Raw genomic sequence first — 13,366 nt, 5'->3', positions numbered from 1 at the left:
ACACACACACACGCACACACACACACACACACACACACACACACACACACACACACACACACACACACACACACACACACACACACACACACACACACACGCACACACACACACGCACACACACACACACACACACACACACACACACACACACACACACACACACACACACACACACACACACGCACACACTGTTATGATCTCAGCCTGCAGGAGAAACGAGTCTCCCGTCTTGAGAGTTATTCAGCAAGCCTGACCTAACTAGAAGGTCTAGCAAATATTGAGGTGATAACCCATATGAAAAAAATGGCTGGTTGGATATGTAAAACAATTTAAGATTATGGGCAGTAAGTAAGGAAATAGATAAATGACTGGCTAGGAGATGTGGACATTTTGCTGGAGGCGTGAGGCTCGCTTCCGGAGGACCTTGACCTCACTTGAGTGCCAGACATCGCAGGGGGAAGCCGCGCTCCGTTTGAGCTCCCGCCAGAAGGGAACCCCTAGTGATATATCTCTAAGAGAAGAGAAGTGTGCAGACGTACCAGCTGTGGAATCGAGCTGGGAACGTTGTGGTCTCAAGTCCGGGTCGACGAGCAGATATTAAATCGCCCAGAAGCATTATTGTGGGCCGTGGGAGCGCCCTGACCAGACGCCGTCAGAGGAAAAGCGCCCTCGACCAGTTAATCTGTGGTAAGCACGATATACGCCAGTTCATAGTGATTGCATTGTAGTTGGTCGTGTGCCCAGCGACAGTAGCGATGTTTATTTATAGGTTAGACATGTTTTAATAAGGCAGAAAGCCTGAAATAAGAGAGTGGAGAGGGAGGAACACGGAGCGACGTCCGTCCTCTCTGAGCGCTGGCGGACGACTGAGGGAGCCGGCTCCGGATGGAGGAAGACCCTCCCAGCGAGTGAGGACGCCGCCGCCAGGCGAGGTGGAGTATGGACCCGCCCAAAACGGGGGAGTCCACTCTCACTGTATGTAGAGGACAGATAGAGGTTTGAGGCAAGCATATTGTGTGGTTATTTTTGTTTATGTGTTAAAGGGGAACATTTTATTGGAACGTCGATGGGTTGCAGGTTTGTCTTTGGGGAAGAAGTTGCTGAGAACTTCGAAGCCAGCAGATGATGTAGCTGATGAGACTCCAAGGTAGTGGAGCAGAGGACCTCGAGCTGTGAGGAGAAGCAGCAGTGAAGAGGAGTGTCACGTGCTTCTGTAGAGGTGGTGTAGCAGCCAAGAGAGCTGTGGAAGAACCTAACAGAAGGGTGAAGCACCGTAGTTGCACAAGGAAACTTCATGATAGCAGCCTGGAGGAGCTGCAGAGGATCCTGGTAGTGAAGCCTGGAAGAACCTAAGGATATTAGGGTTGTGAACTTCCAGAGGTGGAAGGGGAAGTTCTGGTGGATTACTAGTAGGGAGTTGATAGTGTTTGGTTGTCATTAGCGTGCAAGACGCAGTGAGAGGTGAGTGACTGTTGGCATTCTTGCGTCAAGGAGTTTTTTTATACTGAAGTATCAATGAACATTTATACTGGTATATGTTATTGCATTCAAATGCTGGTTTTCTATATATATATGTTATCTTGCTGATGGTGCAACAGTGTGTAGGCTTGACCAACTTGAGGAAGTTAATAGTATCAGGTGGTGAACCAGGAGGTAGGATACCACTTGATAAGCTGATAATAGAGTTCTGATGGTATTGGAGTGCAACCTGATTGTGATATTATAGAGTATAGGATTCATTATTATTATATGTGTGTATGTATCGTGTATGTGCTTTCTTCAGTAAATGTGTCACAATTTGCTGGTGTTTGCCCTTGTCCTAGTGAGGCTTCCCAGGAGGTAGTAAAGAAGGAGAGAGAGAGAGAGAAAGAACCATGAACCACTGCTGTGGACAGGGTAGGAGGTAATACTAGTAAGTCATAGGGGGATTGAGGAGATCATATCTCATAAGGAGAGAGTGGGGAGTCACAGCGGCTCGAGTGGGTGTGTGCACGTGACGACGAGGCTAAGTGTTGGAGCCGCATCCCCTGAACGTGTGACGTTGAGCCCCTCTCCAAGAGCCAGAAGCGCCAAGGGTGATCTCCTAGTATAAGCACTCTACCGAGTTGTGGGTTGGGTTGTCCGTAGAGGAGGATCAACGACGACAACACCAACCAACCCACGAGTATATAATAAAAATTGGGGGCCTGTGTCCGGGAGAGTGAACTGACACACCCACACCCTGTCCAAGAGTGGATTTGTACACCCTTGCTGAAATAGATAAACTGTGTGATCGCAGGTGTATACTCTCTCTCTTGGGAAGACTCACAGGACAAAGATGGATAAGGTGCAAGCGTTTGTGGAGTCAGGCAAGCCTGAGGATTTAGAAGGTTGCACGAGGGATCAATTGAAACAAATAGCAGAAAAATGTGGCATCAGGTTGAAAGCATCTAAAGTAGCTGGGATGAAGGATGAGATCCTGAGGCAGTTGAGAGCCAGAAGTGAAGCGGCAGAGCAAGGAGCCCAAAAAGGAGCTGAAAGTGGAAAGGAGGATGATGGGCAGGATGACGTGAGATCCCAGGGATCGAGTAGGAGCAGCAAGAGTAGCCGCAGTAGTAGGAGTAGCCGGAATAGGAGCTTGGAGAGATTCCAGTTAGAGCTCCAGATGCAGCGTGAGGACAAGGAGAGACAGTTCCAGCTGGAAAAGATGAGATTGGAACTCCAGATGAAAAATGAAGCCGAGAAGGAGAAAGAGAAAACCAGACTGGAAATAGAAAAAGAGAAAGCAAGGCTAGAGGTGGAAAAAGAAAAAGAGAGAACAAAACAAATGCAGATAGAAGCGAATAGAACCTTGGCTGAACAAAGGATTGAACATGGGTTGCCAGAGAGCACCACCCAGGTATCACACCCACCAGATGTTAGGGTTAGGGAGAAGGACATTCCCTTGTTTGTTCCCGAAGAGGCAGAGAGCTTCTTCGAGCATTTTGAGAAAGTAGCCAGCATCAAGGAGTGGCCACAGGAGGAATGGGCCCAGCTGGTCCAGTTAAGATTGACCGGTGCAGCCAGGGAGGCATACACCCAATTGTCACTGGAAGAGTGCCAGGATTATGCCACGGTAAAGAGCAGCATTTTGCGCTCGTTTCAGTTAACCCCAGAAGCTTATAGGAAGCGCTTCAGAGAGATGGTGAAAGTTGGAGCATGTACGTTTGCTGAGACAGCAAGAGATCTGGAAAGACGATTCCAGAAGTGGATTGAGGCTGCTGGAGTTGGATCTTACGCTGACCTAAAGCAACTGATGGTCATGGAGAAGTTCTTGGAGATGATGCATCCCGAAACAAAGTTCAAGATCCAAGAAGCAGGGATAAAGGAGGTGAAAGATGCCGCAGATAGGGCGGATATGATTACTGAAGCATATAAGAGCTTAAGAGAGAACAGAGTGCAGAATGAGGTGAGACGCAGCAATGGCAGACCCAATGGAGTCTGGGGAGGAAGAAATTATGAAAGACCCAGAGGAACCTGGGGTGAGAAAAATTTTGATAAATGGGCAGATAAACGTAAGTACCCTAAAACTCAGAAGAGTAGGTCGCGCACTTCGTCTGAAAGTGAAGATGGAGGAGCTAAACGAGAAACTAATCGTTATCCTGGAAATCAAGAGTCCAGTAAAGCTCCACAGAGTACGAGTAGTACGTCTGACCCGAGGAACTCCAATGCGAGTGGACAGAGTCAGAGCTACTCTGGTACATATAGAAGAGACTTTTCCCAGATGAGATGTTACAATTGTAACGGATTGGGTCACGTGATGCGAGATTGTCGGCAGGGCAAGAGAGTTGTGACCCTGGCCATGTGTGACCCCCGAGGTAAATACACTAATGTGTTCCAAGACAAACCACAGAAGGTGAACTTAGTGAACGAGAGGTATAGGCCGTTCATGAGTAAAGGTTGGATCAGTATAAGAGGCCAACCGGAGGTAGAAGTTGGTATCTTAAGAGATACCGGAGCTAATCAGAGCTTGATTGCGAGAAGCCTGATTGGGGATGGTCGACGGTTAGCTGGCAGTGGGAAGATGAAAGTATATGGGTTATTGTCTGAAAGTGACATGCCCATTTGTACTGTCCAGCTAAGGTCGGAATATGTGTCGGCAGAGGTGATGTTGGGAGTGTGCCCCGACATACCTATTCCAGGAGTCCAAGTGATCCTGGGGAATGACTTGTGCGGGACAAAGGTGTTGCCAAGAGTCATAGCGGAGACTGTGCCAGAGGAGTGCCCAGAAGGCCACGGCACGTGTGGGACACCTGAGAGTGTGAACCTGACTGACATCCGGGGAGATGAGTCAGGAGACCGCCAAGCCATTGAGTACCCTGTCTCGGTAGTGATGAAGGCAGAGGTGGCCGACAAGGAAGACGCTGAAGAAGATGAGACAGTGTCGATTCAGCCGGTGGAAGATATCGACGTAGATATAGCATGGCTGTTTGATGAAGGTCCAGCCCAGGAAAATGAAGTCTCGGTGAGGTCAAAAGTGAAGATGGCCCAGCCGAAGAAGAATACTGTGAAGAGAGCGGACCTGAGTAGAGCCCAGACTGCTGAAATTAAGGGTCGGAAGGCGAATGCAACTGTGCTGAGTAGGAATGAGGAAGGATGTGGACATACTGAGGACGGGAGTAGAGCGTCACGTTGTCCACGAGCACAGAGGCATAGGGATAGTGGAGTTAAGTTGTTTGAGATGTCAAGAGTTGACATGTTTCACAGAAAACGTGGAGGAAAGATAGTGAAGAAGAGTAATAGCCGAGAAAATGAAAGGAGAAGAGACAGTATGTGTGGAGAGATGCTTACGAGCACTCTAGGAGAGGTAGAGCGACATGCACAGTCGAGTGCTGTTGGTTGTAGTATGGTGCCCGAAGAAACTTTTAGGGAACGAAGAAGAGTTGAAGGAGAAGAAATGGAGTGGTACAGAGGTGAGAAGTGTGAGAAGAGGATGAGGATACAAGCATGGAGGAGTAGAAGAAAGCCGAGGACTCGGTGGGAGTCGAACAGGATGAGATCTCAGATAAATGAGGAGACGAAAAGGAGGAGCGTCGGTGAAGACGATGGAGTGAAGTATGATGACCGGAGGCGGAAGTATAATGGCAGTAGATGGAAGTATGAAGACGACAGAGAAGGTACAGACAGTAGATGTCTGACTCTGGACGTGAAGAGAGGAAGACGAGGAAACGGAGGGTGGAGACAGTAAGTAGAGTGGACCAATGGAGTGCAGGCGTCCAAAGAGGACAGCCTAGCTAAGAGGTGTCAGAGAAGTCAAATCGTTTGTGAGAAGATCATATTTCTGGAGAGTTGTGAGCCAGATGTTGCAAGGTGCAACGAATTAATTGTAGACTCCTAAGAGAGTATATGGGGTGAAGAACGAGACAGTGTAGTGGCGGATGTATTATCCCGAGCTTTGCCACTGGAATAACTCTCAAAAATAAGGGGAGGGGAGTGTTATGATCTCAGCCTGCAGGAGAAACGAGTCTCCCGTCTTGAGAGTTATTCAGCAAGCCTGACCTAACTAGAAGGTCTAGCAAATATTGAGGTGATAACCCATATGAAAAAAATGGCTGGTTGGATATGTAAAACAATTTAAGATTATGGGCAGTAAGTAAGGAAATAGATAAATGACTGGCTAGGAGATGTGGACATTTTGCTGGAGGCGTGAGGCTCGCTTCCGGAGGACCTTGACCTCACTTGAGTGCCAGACATCGCAGGGGGAAGCCGCGCTCCGTTTGAGCTCCCGCCAGAAGGGAACCCCTAGTGATATATCTCTAAGAGAAGAGAAGTGTGCAGACGTACCAGCTGTGGAATCGAGCTGGGAACGTTGTGGTCTCAAGTCCGGGTCGACGAGCAGATATTAAATCGCCCAGAAGCATTATTGTGGGCCGTGGGAGCGCCCTGACCAGACGCCGTCAGAGGAAAAGCGCCCTCGACCAGTTAATCTGTGGTAAGCACGATATACGCCAGTTCATAGTGATTGCATTGTAGTTGGTCGTGTGCCCAGCGACAGTAGCGATGTTTATTTATAGGTTAGACATGTTTTAATAAGGCAGAAAGCCTGAAATAAGAGAGTGGAGAGGGAGGAACACGGAGCGACGTCCGTCCTCTCTGAGCGCTGGCGGACGACTGAGGGAGCCGGCTCCGGATGGAGGAAGACCCTCCCAGCGAGTGAGGACGCCGCCGCCAGGCGAGGTGGAGTATGGACCCGCCCAAAACGGGGGAGTCCACTCTCACTGTATGTAGAGGACAGATAGAGGTTTGAGGCAAGCATATTGTGTGGTTATTTTTGTTTATGTGTTAAAGGGGAACATTTTATTGGAACGTCGATGGGTTGCAGGTTTGTCTTTGGGGAAGAAGTTGCTGAGAACTTCGAAGCCAGCAGATGATGTAGCTGATGAGACTCCAAGGTAGTGGAGCAGAGGACCTCGAGCTGTGAGGAGAAGCAGCAGTGAAGAGGAGTGTCACGTGCTTCTGTAGAGGTGGTGTAGCAGCCAAGAGAGCTGTGGAAGAACCTAACAGAAGGGTGAAGCACCGTAGTTGCACAAGGAAACTTCATGATAGCAGCCTGGAGGAGCTGCAGAGGATCCTGGTAGTGAAGCCTGGAAGAACCTAAGGATATTAGGGTTGTGAACTTCCAGAGGTGGAAGGGGAAGTTCTGGTGGATTACTAGTAGGGAGTTGATAGTGTTTGGTTGTCATTAGCGTGCAAGACGCAGTGAGAGGTGAGTGACTGTTGGCATTCTTGCGTCAAGGAGTTTTTTTATACTGAAGTATCAATGAACATTTATACTGGTATATGTTATTGCATTCAAATGCTGGTTTTCTATATATATATGTTATCTTGCTGATGGTGCAACAGTGTGTAGGCTTGACCAACTTGAGGAAGTTAATAGTATCAGGTGGTGAACCAGGAGGTAGGATACCACTTGATAAGCTGATAATAGAGTTCTGATGGTATTGGAGTGCAACCTGATTGTGATATTATAGAGTATAGGATTCATTATTATTATATGTGTGTATGTATCGTGTATGTGCTTTCTTCAGTAAATGTGTCACAATTTGCTGGTGTTTGCCCTTGTCCTAGTGAGGCTTCCCAGGAGGTAGTAAAGAAGGAGAGAGAGAGAGAGAAAGAACCATGAACCACTGCTGTGGACAGGGTAGGAGGTAATACTAGTAAGTCATAGGGGGATTGAGGAGATCATATCTCATAAGGAGAGAGTGGGGAGTCACAGCGGCTCGAGTGGGTGTGTGCACGTGACGACGAGGCTAAGTGTTGGAGCCGCATCCCCTGAACGTGTGACGTTGAGCCCCTCTCCAAGAGCCAGAAGCGCCAAGGGTGATCTCCTAGTATAAGCACTCTACCGAGTTGTGGGTTGGGTTGTCCGTAGAGGAGGATCAACGACGACTACACCAACCAACCCACAGTCTATATAATAACACACACACACACACACGCACACACACACACACACACACACACACACACACACACACACACACACACACACACACGCACACACACACACACACACACGCACACACACACACACACACACACACACACACACACACACACACACACACACACAGGAGGAACCCAAGACACAACCACCAACTTCTTCCTCCACACACCAAGGACAACACGCACCTTCAAGACAATAGCCCCGCCATCAACCCCACAACTCCCCTTCTCACACCTCCAATCATCAACCAACCTTTCCTCCACGCAACGGTTGTTGATTATTGATCATACGACGTCATCAACACACGCAACAACTCCAACAACTACGAACATCAACATTTGCAACCAGAAGAGGGAACCTGAACGATTGATCACCCTCCCCCTCCCTCCTCCCCCCACACACTCAGCATCACTACTCACACCTGTAACACCCCTCAACTTAGGACAGGTGTGTACACAATACCCACAGCAACACCCACCTGAGAAGCAACATTACCAACGAGGTCACCGCAACAGGTGTGTGTGTGTGTGTGTGTTTACTGCTGTTTCACCAGTACACCAGGAACAACACCAGTACACCAGGAGCAGCACCAGTACACCAGTACACCAGGAGCAGCACCAGTACACCAGGAGCAACACCAGTACACCAGTACACCAGGAGCAACACTAGTACACCTGGAGCAACACCAGTACACCAGGAGCAACACCAGTACACCAGGAGCAACACCAGTACACCAGGAGCAACACCAGTACACCAGGAACAACACCAGTACACCAGGAACAACACCAGTACACCAGGAGCAACACCAGTACACCAGGAGCAACACCAGTACACCAGGAGCATCACCAGTACACCAGGAACAACACCAGTACACCAGGAGCAACAACAGTACACCAGGAGCAACACCAGTACACCAGGAGCAACAGCAGTACACCAGTACACCAGGAGCAACACCAGTACACCAGGAGCAACACCAGTACACCAGGAGCAACACCAGTACACCAGGAGCAACACCAGTACACCAGTAGCAACACCAGTACACCAGGAGCAACACCAGTACACCAGGAGCAACACTAGTACACCTGGAGCAACACCAGTACACCAGGAACAACACCAGTACACCAGGAGCAACACCAGTACACCAGGAGCAACACCAGTACACCAGGAGCAACACCAGTACACCAGGAGCAACACCAGTACACCAGGAGCAACACCAGTACACCAGGAACAACACCAGTACACCAGGAGCAACACCAGTACACCAGTAACAGCACCAGTACACCAGGAGCAGCACCAGTACACCAGGAGCAACACTAGTACACCTGGAGCAACACCAGTACACCAGGAGCAACACCAGTACACCAGGAGCATCACCAGTACACCAGGAACAACACCAGTACACCAGGAGCAACACCAGTACACCAGGAGCAACACCAGTACACCAGGAACAACACCAGTACACCAGGAGCAACGTCAGTACACCAGGAACAACACCAGTACACCAGGAGCAACACCAGTACACCAGTAGCAGCACCAGTACACCAGGAGCAGCACCAGTACAGCAGTACACCAGGAGCAACACCAGTACACCAGGAGCAACACCAGTACACCAGGAGCAACACCAGTACACCAGGAGCAACATCAGTACACCAGGAGCAACACTATTACACCAGGAGCAACACTAGTACACCAGGAGCAACACCAGTACACCAGGAACAACACCAGTACACCAGGAGCAACACCAGTACACCAGGAGCAACACCAGTACACCAGGAGCAACGCCAGTACACCAGGAGCAATACCAGTACACCAGGAGCAGCACCAGTACACCAGGAGCAGCACCAGTACACCAGGAGCAGCACCAGTACACCAGGAGCAACACCAGTACACCAGGAGCAACACCAGTACACCAGGAACAACACCAGTACACCAGGAGCAACACCAGTACACCAGGAACAACACCAGTACACCAGGAGCAACACCAGTACACCAGGAGCAACGCCAGTACACCAGGAGCAATACCAGTACACCAGGAGCAGCACCAGTACACCAGGAGCAGCACCAGTACACCAGGAGCAGCACCATTACACCAGGAGCAGCACCAGTACACTAGGAGCAGCACCAGTACACCAGGAGCAACACCAGTACACCAGGAGCAACACCAGTACACCAGGAACAACACCAGTACACCAGGAGCAACACCAGTACACCAGGAACAACACCAGTACACCAGGAGCAACACCAGTACACCAGGAGCAACACCAGTACACCAGGAGCAACACCAGTACACCAGGAGCAACACCAGTACACCAGGAACAACACCAGTACACCAGGAACAACACCAGTACACCAGGAACAACACCAGTACACCAGGAACAACACCAGTACACCAGTAGTAATATAAACATCAGGGATGCTAAACTCATCACCCAAGACAACAACATCATCATCAGGAGGCAGCATAGAGAGTGTATAGTGTCATCAAACACATCATCATCACCATTGTGTACAATGAAGGACAATTCACTGTTGTTTTCCCTCGCTGTTACGTGAGTGACAGACACAGACAACCACCTCTATGATTGTGTGATCTCACAGCATCTTCATCTCCCCTCCACTCATCTCCCTACACCTCACCTCCCTACACCTCACCTCCCTACACCTCACCTCCCTACACCTCACCTCCCTACACCTCACTACACATCACCTCACTACACCTCACCTCACCACACCTCACCTCACTACACCTCACCTCACTACACATCACCTCACTACACCTCACCTCACCACACCTCACCTCACTACACCTCATCTCCCTACACCTCACCTCCTCTCTTTCCCCATAGACAGAGCTGGTAAACATATTGTACTCACTGCTGCTCGCTTACATATAAACTTACATATAAGTAGGGGACCCCCCCCCCAAGCTTAAACAAATGATAAAATATGTAGGACGAATATTTCGTTTCTCTGCTGGTGGAGACATGACAACGACACATAAAATCCTAAGCACTGTTCAAAGTAAGACACATCAGACCGAGAGAACATATATATATATATATATATATATATATATATATATATATATATATATATATATATATATATATATATATATATAAACTAGAGACACAAAAAATATACATATACACACATAAAAATATATATTTCACAGAAATCTAACCAAAAAATACATTTTCAGCCTAAAATGAAAGGAATTTGGGAGGGGAAAACATGCTCCAAACTCAATAAGCAATTTGTAAAGAATATATGATAGGAGGAACGAGAGAATAGCCAAGCAACAACCTATAGATAGTTGGGAAGGTGGAGCTGAAGTTATTTTTTTTTTCAATAGGCCTACGCCTCTGTGTGGCCTACTAAATGTTTACTCATTTGTGTCTTAATTAGACGGTGGATGAGAATTTATGACTCATATGTTGCCTACAGAAAGATTATGTCCCATGTGTTTAATAATTTCATCTGTGTTGTGAAATCTCAGATGAAGTCTAATTTGGTTCGTAACTCTGCTGTGGGTGTTAGGTAATGTTTGGGTAATGTGTTGGGGACACACATGTGTTGGAGACACACATGTGTTGGAGACACACATGTGTTGGAGACACACATGCGTTGGAGACACACATGTGTTGGGGACACACGTGTGTTGGGGACACACGTGTGTTGGGGACACACGTGTGTTGGGGGCACACGTGTGTTGGGGACACACATGTGTTGGAGACACACATGTGTTGGAGACACACATGTGTTGGAGACACACGTGTGTTGGGGACACGTGTTGGAGACACATTAACGTGTCCTCAGCACTGACAGTTCTTCTCAGCTTCAGGAGCCAGGGGATCCAAGCCTGCTAACCGTGTAGATGCACATCTGATTTTCTTGTGTTCCTTTTCATCCGTAAGTGTTCGTAGTTGGTTGAATTCGAACTGACGTTCGAGCCTGCAAACCCGTCTAGGTGACAACACACATACACAGGAAAGGAAAGAGGAAAGAGAAGGGTGGGCCGACTGCATTTTCTTGGAATGTCAGAAAGCCTTTGACAGTACCTCACAAAAGGCTGTTACAAAAGTTGGAGCAGCAGGCAGGAGTAAAAGGTAAGGGGCTCCAGTGGATAAGGGAGTATCTAAGCAACAAGAAACAGCGAGTAACGGTGAGGGGGAAAGCATCAGAGTGGCGAGATGTCAACAGCGGGGTTCCACAGGGCTCAGTACTTGGACCCATCCTGTTTCTAGTATATGTAAACGACCTTCCAGAGGGTATAGACTCATTCCTCTCAATGTTTGCTGATGATGCAAAAATTATGAGAAGAATCAAAACAGATGAAGATAGACAGAGACTACAGGATGACCTGGACAAACTGGAGGAATGGTCTAGAAAATGGTACCATCTGGGAGGTGAAATCCTGCAAGAGTCAAATAGAGAGAAAGATCTGGGGGTCGATATCACACCGAACCTGTCCCCAAAACCCCACATCAAAAGGATATAATCAGCGGCATATGCTAGACAGTCCAATATAAGAACTGCCTTTAGAAACTTGTGTAAGGAATCGTTCACGACCCTGTATACCACTTATGTAAGACCAATCCTGGAGTATGCAGCTCCAGCCTGGAGTCCATACCTAGTTAAACACAAGACAAAGTTAGAAAAGATTCAGAGGTATGCCTCCAGACTGGTCCCGGAACTGAAAGGAATGAGTTACGAGGAAAAGCTAAGGGAGCTGAACCTCACAACCCTGGAAAACAGAAGAGTAAGGGGAGACATGATAATCACCTACAAAATTCTCAGGGGAATTGACAGGGTGGACAAAGACAAACTCTTCAGCACGGGTGGAACACGAACAAGGGGACACAGGTGGAAACTTAGTACCCAGATGAGCCACAGAGACGTTAGAAAGAATTTTTTCAATGTCAGAGTAGTTAATAAATGGAATGCACTAGGAAGTGATGTGGTGGAGGCTGACTCCATATACTGTTTCAAATGTAGATATGATAGAGCCCAATAGGCTCATGAATCTGTACACCAGTTGTTTGACAGTTGAGAGGCGGGACCAAAGAGCCAGAGCTCAACTACCGCAAGCACAACTAGATGAGTACAACTAGGTGAGTACACACACACACACACACACACACACACACACACACACACACACACACACACACACACACACACACACACACACACACACACACATATATGTAACACGTTTCTCAACCACACACGTTTCTGGTATATGTAAATGATCTCCCAGAGGGTATAGATTCGTTCCTCTCAATGTTTGCCGACGATGCAAACATTATGAGGAGGATTGAAACAGAGGATGATAGTAGGAGGCTACAAGATGACCTGGATAGACTGAGTGAATGGTCCAACAAATGGCTGTTGAAGTTCAACCCCAGTAAATGCAAAGTAATGAAACTAGGCAGTGGAAACAGGAGGCCAGGCACAGGATACAGAATAGGAGATGAAGTACTTAATGAAACAGACAGAGAGAAAGATCTAGGAGTTGATATCACACCAAACCTGTCTCCTGAAGCCCACATAAAGAGAATAACGTCTGCGGCATATGCGAGGCTGGCTAACATCAGAACGGCGTTCAGGAACCTGTGTAAGGAATCATTCAGAATCTTGTACACCACATATGTAAGACCAATCCTGGAGTATGCGGCCCCAGCATGGAGCCCGTACCTTGTCAAGCACACGACGAAGCTGGAAAAAGTCCAAAGGTATGCTACTAGACTAGTCCCAGAACTAAGAGGCATGACTTATGAGGAAAGGCTGCGGGAAATGCACCTTACGACACTGGAAGACAGAAGAGTAAGGGGGGACATGATCACAAGCTACAAAATCCTCAGGGGAATCGACCGGGTAAACAAGGATGAACTA

The 13,366-nt window shown here is 48.1% G+C and overlaps 1 protein-coding gene and 1 long non-coding RNA gene across 2 annotated transcripts; both read left to right on the top strand.

Moving 5' to 3' along the window:
- The first annotated feature begins 222 nt into the window (after positions 1 to 222).
- On the top strand, positions 223 to 1,803 carry LOC138351014 (uncharacterized). Its single transcript, XR_011222316.1, has 2 exons — positions 223 to 690; positions 1,081 to 1,803. It is a non-coding gene; the product is annotated as an uncharacterized lncRNA (long non-coding RNA).
- Positions 1,804 to 2,809: 1,006 nt separating this feature from the next.
- Positions 2,810 to 7,066, top strand: LOC138351013 (uncharacterized). The gene is made up of 2 exons (XM_069302485.1): positions 2,810 to 5,953; positions 6,344 to 7,066. The coding sequence occupies exon 1, from the start codon at positions 2,810 to 2,812 to the stop codon at positions 5,207 to 5,209; it is 2,400 nt and encodes a 799-aa protein (XP_069158586.1). The 3' UTR covers positions 5,210 to 5,953; positions 6,344 to 7,066.
- The last annotated feature ends 6,300 nt before the right edge of the window (positions 7,067 to 13,366 follow it).

Source organism: Procambarus clarkii, chromosome 48 (assembly GCF_040958095.1).
Source record: "Procambarus clarkii isolate CNS0578487 chromosome 48, FALCON_Pclarkii_2.0, whole genome shotgun sequence".
NCBI lineage: Eukaryota > Metazoa > Arthropoda > Malacostraca > Decapoda > Cambaridae > Procambarus > Procambarus clarkii.
The sequence above is the reverse complement of the archived record's forward strand: the minus strand, read 5'-3'. Positions and strand labels throughout refer to the sequence as shown.

What these genes read in the sequence shown, in the direction of transcription:
- LOC138351013 (XM_069302485.1), top strand. Translation starts at nt 2,810, where the DNA reads ATGCAGATAGAAGCGAATAGAACCTTGGCTGAACAAAGGATTGAACAT.